This window comes from Centropristis striata, chromosome 2 (assembly GCF_030273125.1).
Source record: "Centropristis striata isolate RG_2023a ecotype Rhode Island chromosome 2, C.striata_1.0, whole genome shotgun sequence".
Lineage (NCBI taxonomy): Eukaryota > Metazoa > Chordata > Actinopteri > Perciformes > Serranidae > Centropristis > Centropristis striata.
This window is the reverse complement of record NC_081518.1, coordinates 22,127,138-22,144,034: the sequence shown is the minus strand read 5'-3', so window position 1 is coordinate 22,144,034 and position 16,897 is coordinate 22,127,138. Positions and strand designations below refer to the sequence as shown.

The following is a 16,897-nucleotide window of genomic DNA, read 5'->3' as shown; positions in this document are numbered from 1 at the left end:
CAGGCATTTAGCAGCTAAAGAGACAGATATTTCCCTCAGAGTTGACCAACACTTAATAAAGTTTGTTTTCTCAATGATGCACATAGTTGCAGATGTTTCCACTGAGTGTTAAACATCAGTGTTAAAGAGCAGAGATTTAATTTCATAAAAGCAAAACGATCCATATGATTACTGCTGTAATCCACAAAGATGAAGTCATTTCTCTCACTTTCACTTGATCTTTGGCTCCAGTCTTTGAACATGAAAAGACAGCATCTCTGGTCACTGACTGGTTGGCCCCCTCCCTACAGGGGCCCTCAGAGAGGTGAGCAGGGGTCAGAGCACCTCCTCCTGCTCTCATTAAGACTATAGCAGCACATTAGTGAGCAGCTCCGGGGCAAGGAGAGGGAAGTGGCTTTAATCAATACGAGACGCGTTGTTTATTTTGACTGACATTAGGACTCAGGAGCGAGGAGAAAACAGGACGGCCCCGCCCAACACAAACAACACTTATCATTAAACTAATAACAGGCTGAGGCTGGAGCCATCAGGACAATTAGCTTTCATCTAAACATGACGCTATTATAGAAAGGCAGACGGAGGACTAATTAAATATATGTTGTGGAATAAAAAGTTCCAACTGTGTCATGTTGGTGATCCTAAAATCTCAACATAAAATAATGTCCTTCTTTGTTATCGGAGTTTGTTTTTCGCAGTAAACATCACATGAATGCAGCACGACTTCACAGCATCTCAGAGCTCAAAGAATGAGTCAAGTAATCAATAAGTCACATATTTTAAAAGTATTTGGCACCTATTTAAATAATAAATAATTGTTTGAGTCATTTTTTGAGTCCTTGTCTGTTCCCTGACTTTCTCTCAGTTTATGTGTGGTCCTATGTTTCCACAACTTCCTGGGTCAAAAGCTTTGGCACACTGTATCAGGTTGGAATGTATATATGTTCTGGTGTTGAAATGAGATGCCTATATTTAACCGGATTATCCATGTAATTGTTCAAGATGAAAACTGTCATCATCTGACTGGTAAAGTCTCAACAATGTATTTTGATGATCCCTTAAATGCCCTTTGTATGAAGGACAACATAGAGGTCTTCGCTTTGATCAGTGTAGCTGACCTGGTGTAGTACAGACCGTATGATAGGCAGTATTCATATGAAAACACTGATGACCAGGTGTACATTGTTCCATGCTGTAATTTAATATAAAACCATGCTGATCTGTTGTCTATTAAGATGTTGAAAGTGGTGTACCTTTTTTTAATTCACTATTTGTGCAATTCATATGTCTTGTATTTCTTATTATTAATAGGTAGAGGTATGTAGTGAAGATATTTGGGTGGGAGGGGGCAGTGGTTGGCTACAATATTCTACACTTTCCAGAGTGAATTTTATTACACTTATTGGTGTTAATATACTGGAGTTCAGTGTTGTCTGGTAGAGTTAATTTTCTAACACTTAACACCAATGTTGAGTACTATCAACACTACTCAGTGTTGCTTTTCAACTGCTTGTGGTGTTAGAAAAACACTGGTTGAGTGTTAAATAATTGACACTTTGAAAAGTGTTAAATTAACACTCAAAAGAGTGGACACATATGAACACTTTCCCGGCATATTTGCTGTGTAGCTCTCTGAAAATGCAATAGGCATTTCAAATTACCTGTTCACATTTAACAGACTGAGGGGCGAATTAAAAAAGAATGGTTGCAGTGGCCAGAGGCACCATGAATAGCGAGCGATATCTGCCCTGTCTTAAGGACCTTTTCACAAAATATATTACGCTATTGATAATACTGCACAAACATGGCACATAAAGTTTGGACGCATACTGGAGCTGGGCTCAGTTACCACCAGCTCTCTGAAGATACCAATAATTGTCCTCTAACTGATTGTGGCACTGATGTGCCTATGTGAATTGGACTGTTTTTGCAGTGAGGCTCATTTGCATAGAAAGAGGACAATTCTGCTCCTACATTACCTTATTTAAATACATGCAACTAGCATGGGAGCACCGAGACATTGTTTGCTCAGTAGTTAGATGCTTTTCAACCTTTGTGGATGCTTCGAATAATCCTTTAGTGAATTCAGCCCTAAACGGTTAATCAAGAAAAGAATCAGCAGACTAATAGATAATGGCAGTAAGCTTATTAGATGTCATATTTTCTCACACACACATAAATGCAGTACAATAATGATAACTAACAGACCTGTTTGACTGTTAGTTAGCAGGATATGTCTTAAAATAGATTACAGATTTGGTAAAAACTTAGTGAAATAATTGGTTGATTATTAATTACTTGAAAACAATAGTCAACTTAGAATTTGTTTCGTTAAAGACAGCCCCATGAACATGCTAGCAGTCAGTTTTAAAACTTTGGTTGTCTTATAATGAAAGTCTCCCAGATGAAGATCAGCACTAAATGTGTGGACATGACTGTGATAATTGGGTCTGAGCTCGATATCTCTCGTTGTGTTTCCCTGCAGGTTCATTGCTCTTTAAAAGGGTGTACTTGCATTATAATCCTGTTATATTATCATTATATCAGTGTCATGAATTGGTCTCAAAATTACAGCAATATCATTTATCACAATAATTTCTGGGACAATATATCCTCAAACAAAAACAGTCATGGTGTCAGGCCTAACAGCCTCAGCAGCAGAGGTAAAAAGCTGCCCACCCTCGTGATAATTCCCCTGAACCTTTGCTGGAACACACCCTGACAGTCAGTAGCTCTCACATTCCCACCCTGCACAAATAAACAGCAGCTCAATGCTGTTATCATGTAATTACATTTAAGCTATTACCGTGCACTAGTTAAGAGTGCGTTGCAGGTGAGAATGTGTCCTTTGACCTGTGTCAGACACCTGACTGAAGATCTCTGCTGCTTCGTTTTCTTCGTGTGGCTCTTTACTCTAAGTGTTTCTGTATGGTGACCTGCAGGTGTCCCCCTTTTTACAATCCTCCGCACACCCACCACGTTTGCAAAAGCAATACGTCTTCCAATCAGGGGCCGGTCTTAACCTTTGACCTGCCTGAAGACTTAGCTGTGACCCACCCAGTGTTGTGGGCGAGCCCGGTGGAGGGTCTGACGGCTATATGGAGCACGCTGCTGAATGAATTGACACAACCCCTGAACAGATGTTCAGTGTGGAGGCTCCGCGGTCAGCTCTGACCCCTGGATCTGTGTCGGCTATGAATGAGGCAGCAACAATCGAACACTCAGTGGCCTCGGTCAGCACGCCATTGACAAAACGAGCCTCTTTGAAGACATGTGGAGGGTCTTTGTGCCTCAGCAGCTGCTCCACTTGAAGACGCAGTAAAACATTTGAGCAAAAAGAAATCAAACGCTATTGTGTACCAACACAAAACACCCAGAGACTGCTGTGGTAAATGACTAAATGAAAGACAGGCATTATGATTGTGTTGTTGGTTTTGCTGTTGCCAAAATGTCTAGACTCAGTTTCTTGCTCAACTATGGTCCCTTCCCTTCCCTCCGCTTAGCTGCGCTCAACTGGCTCCTTCCATGACGGGGAGAATAAACTCTGTACACTGTCATACCTCGGGGATTATGAGATTATCTTTTCACAGCCACTTTGACTGAAGCAGAGCCTCACAGGTCATCTACAGTCATGGTAGTAACATGGGAAACATGCAGAGATGCATGAGAGTCATATATGACCAAGAATAACCATATAACAGGATGAACAATGTGGTAAAAAAAAAAAAAAAACTTTTAAAATTAAAAAGCAGACACACTCATGTCTTCTCCTAAGAGCATGCCAAAAAGAGTTGTCAACCTCTTCATCCAAACCCTTAAATCATAAATACAAATAGTTGCATGAAGCTGAAAATGTGCCTGCAGGACTGGGAGTTTCTGTCTCCATCCGTTTTATAATTACAGCTAAGAAACACTAATGGTCCGGTGGCAGAAGTCCCAGATCTGGATCACCACCAAAAACTAAATCAATTGTTCCTTGGCACAACGCCGACGTGTCCATCAAAATTTTTTCATGGAAATTCCATCACAGGGCTTTTAAACATCCTGCTGACAGACACTGAAACACGCTAACCGTGTAATAAACACAACCCTAATCCTGCTCTGAAGCAGTAAAGGACGGCTTTTCATCAGGTTCGTGCAGAGAGACACAAACACGGAGCCGTAAACTCTTATCTGACTGAACCTTGAGACTGTCTGACTTCTTTATTTTCTCTGAGAGAGAGCAGGGTTTGGTGTGTGCAAGTGTATCAAGTTCAGGACCTGGTTCAAACTAACCTGAAGACTGTACAGGATGTTATAGTGGGACGTGACATGAGGGGGATTCTTCTAAATGTTCTTCAGAGCAAAAAACTGAAGCGACTGTTTAAAAGTTGTGCAATTCTCAGAGTAACTCCCGATTTGGTTAAAAAAAAAAGGTAAATCTCTGACTGGAATCTTTCCAGGATGGAGAGACTCAAACAAAGGTGGAGCAGACGTGCACCTGTTGAGTATAAAAGGTTGTTGCTGGGACAAGTCAAGAGTTTATAGCCTTATCATTTTTAGCTTAAATAGAACAATTACAGTGTGCACCCAAAGTAACAATCAGTCTTTTCCACCGCAGACGTTTCGACTCGTCTCAGTAGGAAAAGCAACCCAATCTGAAAGTTATCAGACTATTGAACGTGTGTTTATCAGCACTAAATATTAGCAAGTAGGGGTCTACTTTACAAGGTATAAGCCCATCCAATGGCCAGTTGCTGTTTTGTTACATTTCACTTTCCGTTTCGTAAGTAGGGCACATCAAAAGGCAGCAGTTTTTTTCCGGTTTAAGCTTCAAAACTACTTAATTAGAGTCAGGGCCATTATGATAGAAGTGGTAAAAACTTTGTGAAATAAAAATCTGAGGGACAGACACCAAGCTTGTTTTCTTGCTGTGGGGCTATTAGCTGGTTTGCTATGTCTTGTGTTGATACACTTGCTAGTGTACAAGTGAACTGTACTCGATTACCGATAACACTGCTAAATAAAATTTTAAAAAGCTATTGTCATTGTAGAGACAAGCTTCTCCTTTGAGTTGTTTATATTGTTTTGTGCTGCATGATACAGTGACATACATTTTCTCAAAATAAAATTACCCCACATGGAATGATCAATTTGTTTACTTGGAGGGAAGCTAATTGTACCAAGAACAGTTGTCATTGGCAGACCTGCTATTTACATCTGTGCTTTTTCTATTTTGACATCTTAAATCTCTTCTGTAAGAAAGGATTATTGGAAAAATGAGTAAGCTACTGATTCCAATCCCTGAAGCTGTTTCTGTTGAGAGAAATCTGTGATCTGGGGTTACACACTGGCATCCTTCCACAGAATATAAACTCAGAACCTTTTGTGTAGAACATCTTGTTGCTGGGGCAGAACTGTATCTATTAGCAATGATTTAAACATTTAAATGCCATCTTCAAATGAAACAATAAAGCATTTTGAATTCACTCCAGTGACTGTAACTGAGGCTCAGGGGTTTTGTTGTATTTAGAGCCTTCAAAAATACCAAAATGACAGAAACGGAACTTTCTGAATTTGAGGCATATGTGTGAAGACCCTCCATAAATGTGCTACCTTAAGTTTTTTCCTCACAGTAACTGTACCTTTAATCCAGGCGGACTTTACTGCTCTATAACTTTACTGTGGATCAGAAGCTGTGTGTGCATCTGGGCTCCATTACAGTGCGAGCCTGCGATGGTACATCTGTAAAAAATGAACTTTTCCTCAATACCGAGTGTGGAAAAAAAAGACTATTTTCTCATAGTTTTCTCAAGTTTGGATAATCTTTTTGCATGTAAAACATAGAAGAATGTTTTTTATCCTGATGCCCCTGTGTTGTGCTCAGAGCCCACAGGAAGGAAAAGCAGTGAAATTCCTCCCCGCGGGAGAGAGTGACATCATAGCATGTAACACCAAATTAGTGTCCTCGTTTTGAAGCTATATGCTCAGTGTTCCATGGTAAGTAGATTAAATCTGTTCATGGGGCTGGTGGGCTCCTTCCCAAAAACAAACATTCCTCCAAAGAGTTATCAGAGAGACAGAAAATGTGCCCTGAGCCAAATCCCTCTCGCTCTGCAGACCAGTCAAGTCCGTCTGACAGACAGCCGACACATTTCTCCTGACACTTTACATCGAATGCAGCCCATAAAAGGGAAAATCACGCTTTAACATCATGGGTGCGGAGTGCAGAAATGTCGGCTTGTATTGTTTACAATGAGAGAAGTAATCCTGAGGACCAGACATGGTCATGGTAAACTTAAGTTTGTGATATTAAGAGGGGTATTTAAGAGGATTAAAAGGAAAGATTCAGACCCTCTGCAGGCCCCCCGTGTTTGTGTTCTCTGCTGCAGGGATGGGATTAGATAAATATGAGCAGAGTATTTATAGCCAATGACATTTAAGAGATAAACGTAGTGTAGCAGGATGGGTGGAATGCAGAGCCAGGAGTCGCAATATCACAGATACTGTATGGCAGCAGGATTACCTCACCCGCTGGCAGGAAGTCGCTCACAGCAGAATGGATATGACTTCTGCCCCAAGAGAAAACCTTCACACACCACAGGCGACTGCAGGATTATCTTAACTGCTTCAAGGCGAGTTTTTCTCATGCACAAACCAAATAGTGCATGGCATGTTGCAAATATGCACCAAAAAACACAACTTTTCTTCCTGCATGGCCTTTTTTAGTGCAGAGGCATAAATAAACTAAATGGCTGCTTCATATTTATAATGCTTGGTCCCTAATAACACCTGTTTACCCCACTTTCTGTGCAATATTGCAGCATTTCCATGCCATATACCTGGCTGCACAATGGATATGACTTTTGAAAACCTTCACACACACCACAGGCCACTGCAGGATTATTAGTCTTTCATGCACAAGTCAAATTCTGTTAATGTGTTTCAGATATGCACCTTTTCCCTGCAGCTGTTGTGATGAAGTGAAACCACAAACCACAAACTTCCTAAAACTTGTGGCTTTACTTCAAAAACCTCACCTATTTTGCAATGATGTCACGTAACAATATTCCTATAGGAGCCTTATTTAGTGCAGATGTATTAATAAACTAAATGGCTTCTCAGAGCTCTGCAACCATGGCCCGATTAACATATTAAAGGGGCAAACAATTAGGCACTTGGCCCCTAATAACCCCCGTTCACCCCACTTTCTGTGCAATATTGCAGTTTTTCTTTCTCATATACCTGGCTGCACAATGGATATAACTTCAGCCCCCAGAGAAAACACACACAGGCTATTTCAAGCCAACTTTCTGTCATACACAAACCAAATAGTGCAAGACATGTTGTAAATATGCAACCAAAAAAAAACACCACCTATTTTCTGCAGAACAAAACAAACAGCTTCCAAAAACCTCAACTGTGCCTTCACAGCCTCTAGATCTTAGTCAAAATTCTCACCTATTTTGCTATGATGTCATGTTCTCATTTAGTGCAGAGGAATGGCTCTGCATCAACATGTTAGGGGGGCAAAAAATGATACGCTTGGCCCCTAATAACCCCTGTTCACTCCATTTTCTGTGCAACACTGCAGTTTTTCTTTGTCATATGGCTGCAGAATAGATATGACTTCTACCCCCAGAGAAAACCTTCACACACCACAGGCGACTGAGGGATTATCTAAACAGCTTCAAGTCAAGTTTCTTTCATGCAGAAATCAAATAGTGCATGACATGTTGCAAATATGCACCAAAGAAACCCCACCGCTTTTTCCTGCAACCACAAAACAAACAGCTTCCAATAAATCTCAACTGTCCCTGGAATTTATCACTTCCCATCCTTCACTGTACTGCAAGAAATGTTCAAGGCTTTGCAGCTCCTTGCAAGCAAAATAACTCAAGGTAAATATTTAAGGACACCACATATTTCCTTCCCCTGAAATGCAACTCAATCACAGCACAAACAGTCAACCTGTCTCTGGAATTTATCACCTCCCATCAAAGCTCAACGCTTGTTATGAATCATCTTAACTGAGCTCTCAGCGATCCTTTCTGCAGCACGTTTAATTTAAAGTCTTACCTCGTCAGTAGTGAGGAGGACATGGTGGATCCTTGTGGCTTAGATTCAGGTTTGTTACATTCGCTGTCAGGTGCAGTTGTGTGTCTGTATCATGGTGAGAAACGTCGCGGCTCAGATGCACAGTGCATCCCAGCTGCAGGCTCCGACACACGGCTCTCACACTCAACACCATCCATACCCCCTCTCTCTCTCTCCTGGAACTTCCAATTCTTCAGATTTTTTTGGGTGAAACTTTCAAAGAACTTTGTTTTTTCCTCTCACTCAGCTGCAGGTCTCTTCCATCCAAACAGCTGTAACTCAGCTCCCAAAACACATCACATCACTTTTGTCTTTCGGGACATTCAAAGTGTAAAAAAAAGGCGCATCTTCTGCTGTACGTCTAGGTGCAAAAGTTTCCAATTCTGCGCGTTAAAAATCACTTTGCTGTGAATCTCGTGTACTAAAAAGTATTCCAGATAAATTTTCTGTCGTTGGAGTGTGTATTCAGTCTCGTCGCCTCCAGGCAGGTGATCTCATTTGTGCCCAGTCCTGCACGGATCAGACTCCTGTCTCAGCAGGTAGCTCCGGGAGGTGTTTCTCCTCTCCTCTTTATGATCTCCCTCTCAGTCCGAACAGCTCCAGTGTGACAGAAAAGTAAAGAGCGCAGAGAGCCACCGGCAGCGCTCCTCTCGTCCTCCGTCCCCGGCTGTGTGAGCAGTCGGTGTGTGTGTGTGTGTGTGTGTGTGTGTGTGTGTGCGCGCGCGCGCGCGCGCCTCTTTCTCTTTCTCTCTCTCTCTCCACCTGAGCGTTGCAGTGAACACGCCTCTCTCCTCCAATCAGAGCCCAGCAGCTCTTATACAGAGAGTATAAAGGGGAAGAGAAGCTGCTGCACTGAACTCACTGCTAGATAAACTCTAAAACCAATCTAAAATATCGTCACACTGTTAAAGTAATCGCCTAAGTCATTTTTTGTCAAAATTGTTTTGTTTTCTTTGCCTAAATCATCTCGTCATGACGCCGGCCACCTATGGTAAATAGGTACCTACATCCTCAGTTGATCAGATCATGTGATTTTACCCCTTTAAGATCATCACTTTTTTGACAAATTGCCACATTCATAGGCATCAGATAAGAACCCAGCAAAGAAGAGCTAGAGGGAGATTATTTAGTTATCAGTTTAGTTTATCAGTGTTTTATTGTTGACACTAATATTGGTAACACGTTTTGCTCATGATACTTGTCATGTCATGTTTCTGACAGGCTTGTGTGACTCTTATGTAGACACCTTCAAAATAAAGTGTTACCATATCTTGCTTAAGTCACAAAGGCATGTTCAAAAAATTGCCTAAGTCATTTATTTCTCTTAAGTTACATCATTTACACACATTGTTATTACTATGCCAATAGCCATCCTTTGTTACATCCTTTTTGAGTGAAATGATCAATAAATGTCACATGTTACACTTTTGGTGAATTTCTTTGTGTTTCCTGCAAAACTTGAAAAAATGAGTTAGGCGATTATTTTAACAGGGTGACGATATCACTAATTTATTTTAATAGTCCAGTGCAAGTAAAACTCTGCATTCATAACTTCAAAGTAACCACGTGTTTTGTACCCTTATAGCAAAATGTACACAAGATCTAAGTACAATCTCTCAATATTGGAGATCCCTAATGTACTAAAATGAGAAAGTATTTGGAATGATGTGTGTGTAGAATTGAAAACAATACGCGGATATGACCTACCAAAGACATGTGAGGTAGGCTGTTATATTTGTGTAATCTGACAGGGGAAAATGTACAATGTGAAGATGGATAGGCTATGTGGTTAAAATTATGCTGGCTGCGGCCACCAAGGCAATCACCAGGAAATGGTGTAGAGAGGATTCTCCCATGAGGATGCGCCTGGACACAGTCAAGGAGATACTCAACACGGACAGACTCACATATAGTGAGACTCCAGCAAGCAAAATTTGATAAAAAATGCAAAAAAAATGGACAAAATGCAAATCTTGATGCAGAGGCACCTACGGAAACTTGGATGTCCGTGACATTTGAATATGATTTCTAAGAACATGTACCCCACTGACACCGTGCTGTGTTCTTTATTGTTTTATACCAGAATTAATAAACTCTGAATTAAAAAAAATAGGAGATTCTTTTTGAACATTGTTTTGTGCTTTCACATTTTTAGGTCAGAGAAGATTGTCATTGACTTGGACTTGAGTCACTGTTTTGATAACTTGCAACTTGACTTCAGAAAAAAAAAAAAGACTTGAGACCCAACTTGGATGTCAATGACTCGTGACTTGACTTAAGACATAACTCAAATTACTTTTCAGTGTTAATGTCACGTTTTCAGTTTAAATATTAAATATAAAAAAAATTTCAATGTTGTTAATGTTGACATTACATTAAGTGTCCGTGTAATGTTAACTGTCATTTCAAAATCAAGCTTGAAACTTGAAGACTCTTTCTTTACCTAATGTTAGGCAGATACAATGTGTTTTCTCACAACTCCGTAGCTAGCGCTGATAATGATAATGACTGATATTACCAATCAATCCAATAAATGGAATATAAAATATTGGCACTGTTACTTTACCTTGAAACTCAAACTCTGAGTAAAGGTATATTCAGCGTTGATCAAATTTTTACAAGTTTTATAGAGCATTTAATGCTGCATGAAGTGGCCTTTGTATAATTATATGTTATGCTTTGACTTGCACAAGACAAAATGACTTGTGACTTGGTTGAGACTTGAGACCGAAGTATGTCTGTTTTGGAGCGCCTAAAATTTAGGAAATATGACATTTTTTTACTTGACAGAATCAATATTTTATGATCTTCCATCAGGCCTACGAATGTGAAATCTTATCTGACAGATGTCTGTTAGATGAATCCAAACATCCCACAATGTGCCTTTAATGGTTTTTATTGATTCACATACTGACAGTTTGTGTCTCCTTTGCTCCGACAGATGGACGAATAAAGTGTAGAAACATATACAGCTCTATTTGTTTGTACACATTTCCATAAAGGTAAAAAGGTGTGTATTATAACGTAGGCCTCCAGTCACATTAGTTAAAACCTCACATATTTTGCTATGATGTCATGTTATAATATTCCTATAAGGGCCTTATTTAGTGCAGAGGCATTAAAAACTAAATGGTTTCTCAGAGCTCTGTGTCCATGACGCACTGGGCCCCTAATAACCCCGTTTACAGCTCTTTCTGTGCAATACTGCAGCTTTTTTCCAGTAATTTGAGAAATGTGCAGCACAGAACAGTAACAATGGTGATCTTGATGATAATAGCTCTTTGTATCTCAGTCCCTCCTTTATTTCTACCTTACTCACTCTTTCCTAATGTCTTCCCGTCAGCCTGTCCTCACCTTCCTGCTGCTCTGTGACTCAACAAAGCTTTAAGTAGACAAACCTCCCCTTCATCTACATGTCCGGACACCTTTCTGTGTTAATCACTCCATACCAGCTTTACTTTTTCAGTATACATGTAACTGTATCCCTCGGGCTTCTCTTTTGTCTCTGAAGTACCACCTCCTCTCTTTTAGCAGGTTTGTTTGGAGCACATCTTGTGATGTACGAGGCTGTAACATGCAGGTTTATCTCCGGTTTCCCTCTGCTGGTGCCGCGGAACAAACAGGGATGACTGAGTGACCACATGGCCTCTCTGTGAACCCAGAGTGCCGTCTCCACCTCAGTCTGTCACAGTCCCTTCAAGCTCAGCCAAGACAGAGACAATTCATCCAAAGCCATGCTCCGACTGCAACACGCGACCTTGAACTTTCATCTGGAGCCGTGCAGACAAAACAGAGGAAGCATTAGTTTCTCCTGCAGTCTGATCCGTCTCCCTCTGATCTGTGAAGTATCTTGTCAACTTGTTTGTGACCACGCAGGGGTCATGTCGCTAGGGTAAATATTATGCTGTATCAGACCACTCAGCTGTACACAGGATGTGATGTTTCAGCCGTTACAGATGCCAAACAAGTGATTTACTAACTAACAAATGTTGAGTTGCAGACAACATGAGCCTGCAGAGCCGTAAATCAGCATGAGACAGGCAGCAGCACTCAGCAGAGAGATACAGAGGGCAGGGTGTCACTCAAGGTGCTCAGCGGCCTCGGCTGCTTAATAACACACAGGTTTGGGTTAATTATCAGGCATAGGGTAGACTAGAATAAAGTATATTAAGGCCTGTCACTGTAATTACACTCTGGATTTATCGTCTGATATCTGGACATGATGAGAATAATTGTGTCAGACCTCAATATCTCCTGTTGTGTTTAAATGCAGGTTTGTTTACTTCATACTGTCTTTATCCAACATGATGTTTGACAAAACAGGAGCTTTTACCCACTATAATATGACCTGGAACAGCGAACAGAAATACAAAATATTTTCTGCTCTCTTCTTTTATTTATTCAGGGTTTTTTTTTTCACTTTCATGTGTGAATATACTTAAGAATTAAAAGTTCACTCCTCTTTGAAAGGCTGCATTATATTCCTATGATGTTATCATTATATTAGCAGCATAATAACTTCTGGGTCAATATTTCAAAAACAATAGCTACCGTGACACGCCTGAATATAGTTGCTTGACAAAATGTTCATATCAAATCATATCTTTAACAAATAAGGCTGGCAATATTCTATATCTATATTTTTATTGTTACCAACATGTCCAGATACTTGATTTTTGTTTCACAATTTCCCCAGCAGATCCGTGGCACTTTACCCCAAACCTGTATTAGTTTGCACTGATAACGTAAATCAATTCAGTTGACAGAATTAATGTTGGCATTGTACATTTCTGCAAACCACAGATATGTTGTACATGTCTGAAGGGGTAAAGGGGTAAAAACCAAAATGTTTCAGTTAACTGCTGAAGTGAAAACACACTGTGAAAGGGTCAAAGTTATTAGATAAATAACACACTTGTGTACTGTAGTAGTGACCTGTCAATCATTCAGTAGTCCTGCTCTAAACCCTCCCCTGCTTTATTGTCTGTTTCATTCTAAATGGACCATAATTTACTAAATGAACATCATGTTGTATTGAAGAAGACTTGAAACTAACGATCGAGACTGTTAACTAATTATGAGAATCTTTACTGAGGTCAGAAATCATGTGAGAAGCAGAATCATTTTCCTATTGACTTTTATACAATCTGACTTCTTTGTGCAGCCAGTGGAGTCGGCCCCTGCTGGACATTAGAAAGAATGCAAGTTTAAGACACTTGGTTACACTTATCAGGCTCTGAGGTTAAAGCGTGTTTACAAGAAAATCCAAAACCCAGCTCGTAAGTAAGTAAGTATTATAGTAGTGAAGTCTATAATTATAAAATATAATTTTAATATGATATGATATTCATGCATTTTTTTGTGTTTCTCACATTTAAAATTTATGTTTCCTTGCATTAGACAAACAATTTATGGACCATGACAATTAGATGTTTTTTGTCTACCTTGGTGAGTGTTCTTGGCCACTTTTAGACTTTTCTTACCTAAGAGAAGAGAGAAAATAAGAAAACATTGGTGAAACAAAGAAAACGATGGGTACTAACAAAATAGAAACAACAAATAAGACAAAATTTGTTTCCATATTGCAGTCTGCATGATGCCCATTCTCCATCCTGTGAAACAGAAAAAAATGAATTTCACCACAAAAACACTTTTCTTAAAGCGAACTTAAGTATTTTTGTTTTGTCCAACTGAAAGTTTGGAGCCGTCAGACGTTTGGTCTTGTTATTGTCTCTTGCTCTTGGAGGTAAAAGTTCTCCGTCTACCTCCCTGTTGTGTTTTGAAGAGATCCATCAACATTAGGGTGACGGGGAATGTTCAGTTGAGTCTGGCTGCAGCTTTTTATGACACCAAAGTTAGACAAGAGTTGGAAATTATTATAAATCAATGCAGTCAGATGTGTAACAACAGAGCTGTGAGCTGACTATCAGCTCATGAATTTTATAGAAAATGTTTCTGTCAGCAGTGAGTGGCTCCTCTGTATATATGTATATAATAATGATTAGTTAAGTGCTCCGAGGTCTCTGAGCTTGCCTCGGCTTGTGGAGACATTTCCCTCGGCCCTCCCTATAGCTCCATCTTTACCGAGCACACTTCTCTGTTGAGTGCTGCGTGTGGTTACTGAGGAACGGATAGCCAAGTGTTTACAGTAATCAGCACATTCATGCACGTACGCTCGCTCTCTTTCTGCGAGCGTTTGGCTGCAGCCTGCAGCTCTGTAATAAGAAGCTTCAGAGCTGAGGAGGCACTTCACCTCTCCTCTCAGACATTAGTGAGGAGGTTCTGTCCACCACTCCCCCTCCTCTCTCAGGTTTTTACTGAGCTTGGCAGCCTGCCAGTGTGGATGGTGAAACTTGATGGGCGGACTGGGTTTCACACAGCAGCAGTGATGAAAGACTGCCGGTGGTGGTGTGAAAAATCATATACATTACATGCAGCCTGAACACAGCTGCTGCAGGAAGCTCCCCGTACTTCACTCTGTGTTTATGTGGGCTCAATGAGGAAGAAAACTGTTGTTTTTCATCTCATTATTAGAAATTCTACAGAAAAACGTATGGTCTGCATAGATTTTTACTGATTAAGATAAGGTCATTTACAGCATGCATTCCAAACCTCCTATATATGAAAATTTATGAATAAAATATTGCAGTTACCTTCTGTGAAAATATGAACTCACTTTCTGTAAAATATAACATTAGCAGTGCTTACGAATCACACTTCGAGAGCTTGTTATTGGTACAAATAAACAACCTTGGTTACAAAAAGTTGTCTTAAATGTAAATGAAACAGAATGTGATCATTTGCATATCCTTTGTGACATAAATTCAACTGAAAACTGCACAAAGACAAAATATTTAACCTCTTAAAACTCACCCGCCAGCAGGTAAGAGGTCAGGGTAGAGTAGGAATAAAAACAACTTTGTGTTTTTATTGAACTGATGTAATTTTTGTTGTATTTTAGCCACATACTAAACAAACACAGCTGCAGAAACTAGACGATGTGACCTTTCAAATGCAGCCTCATTCATGTGTTTTGACCTCGCAGTTCTTCTGTTGTAAACTTTGGCTCACATTTGTTTTGGTCTATCCTAACCCTTCCCCTACCCTGAAAGGTGGGCTTTAAGAGGCACTTTTTACCCATTTTCTTTGGAATCTGGGTTGTATTAGTGGACAAACATGGACAACAACTTTTTAAATATTCTTACCAGGACAGCATGTTTTTTGTTGTGCTGTGCTCCTGCTGTTCCTCATTCAGAGGCTTCACTGTATTAACGATCTGCTTCAAAGTTTTACTGGAATATTCAGACTCCTGTTCTCTCTCCAGCAGCTGTCACTCATTTACACTAACAAGCTCATTAAGAGCAGAGACCTGAGACATGAAGTGGTCACTGTAGAGAAAGTCTCACAAATAACACAAAGACAAACAAAGACACACACACACACACACACACACGACAGTAAAAGTCCTGCTTTCAAAACTTACTGAAGTAAAAGTACAAAAGCATCAAAATGTACTTAAAGTATCAAAAGTAAAAGTACTCTTTATGCAGAATGATCCCGCTCAACAGCATTTTACTAGGTTCATTTTAACTACTTGAAATACTGCTTTGTGGTTTAATTTATAAACATGCATAATCATTTTAAATGTATCAGGTGTTTCATGTTTAATCTCTACCTGAAAAGTAACTTAAGCTGGCAGCTAAATGTAATGGAGTAAAAAGTCCAATATTTGCCTCTAAAATGTAGTAAATTAGAATATAATGTAACATGTGGAAATACTCTAGTTAAGTACAAGTACGTCAAAATTGGACTTAGGTACAGTACTTGAGTAATTGTACTTATTTACTGGTTAAACTACAGATGGAGTCTACCAACACAATGTCTAAGATTAATTTATGTCTCTCTGGCAAGAGTAAACTGTAGAAATATTTCATTTTTTTATCTTTTTCAATACTGTGTTTTTCATTCACAGGTGTTCTGAACTGATTTTATCTTTTCTGTTGTTGATGCAGATCTGAAAGCAGATGCTATCATTCATCAAAAACATAGTCTGAGCATCCTTGGCAGAGACCTGCGCTCTTTAAGTGCCATTTTACTCTTTGCCTGTTTGCCCAGCAGGCGAAAAGTGTCTAAAAACAAGACAACATGCAGGTCTGGGCAGCTCAGACGGGTGATTAAAATCTGGACAAGTGTCATCACAGAGAAAATAGTAATCGTCTGGAGCCACATGTTTAGTGAACGCAGAATGTGTGTGTGTCTGCAGAAAATGGATCCTGAGACTGAGGAGATTGATTGAATTCATTTTATTCCACACATGTGGTTCAGCAAAAAAAAAAAGATAAAAGAAGTAAAAGGGTATGAAATCAAGTTTTCTCTGATTGTCGGCATATGCAACACCATGGCAGCATCCCAGCATGCATCATGGGTGGTATTTGAAGTGGAGGTGTGTGTGCCCGCTGGATGACATGAGCTTTTATGTTCTGAGAGGCTGAAAGTCTTCAGGAGGTGCTGCAGGCACTTCCTGCTCTCATGTGAAGCTGTGGTCCGTCACCTTGGCGACACGGCGGCCTGATCACCGCTGTGATGTTACGACTTGTTGTGGATGTGTCCGGGCTTAATGGCTGCAGCAGAATCGTGTGGAAAGGACGTGAAGGTTTGATGAATGGGGTTCATAAAGTTCATAAACTAAAAAAAGGAGGTGGAACAAAGAGAACAACACGTTTGATTTACAGCTGGCAGGAAGGTATGAGAGAATTACACAGTGCGTAACACGCAGGTTAGAAACCCTCCAAAACAACTCATGAAGCTATGTGTCACCCAACTC

General features: G+C 40.0%; 1 protein-coding gene and 1 long non-coding RNA gene across 2 annotated transcripts in view; both read right to left on the bottom strand.

Moving 5' to 3' along the window:
• adamtsl5 (ADAMTS like 5) overlaps positions 1-8,162 on the bottom strand; it is a 49,222-nt gene extending 41,060 nt beyond the window's left edge. Inside the window, exon 1 of the mRNA XM_059323997.1 lies at positions 8,056-8,162. Coding sequence (XP_059179980.1) covers positions 8,056-8,078 — 23 coding nt within the window. The 5' untranslated portion in view covers positions 8,079-8,162. The remainder of the gene's footprint in view (positions 1-8,055) is intronic.
• Positions 8,163-10,792: 2,630 nt separating this feature from the next.
• LOC131958931 (uncharacterized) lies at positions 10,793-15,493 on the bottom strand. The gene is made up of 3 exons (XR_009389360.1): positions 15,279-15,493; positions 13,518-13,556; positions 10,793-11,843 (listed from the first exon to the last, which is right to left on the bottom strand). It is a non-coding gene; the product is annotated as an uncharacterized LOC131958931 (long non-coding RNA).
• Between the last annotated feature and the right edge of the window lie 1,404 nt (positions 15,494-16,897).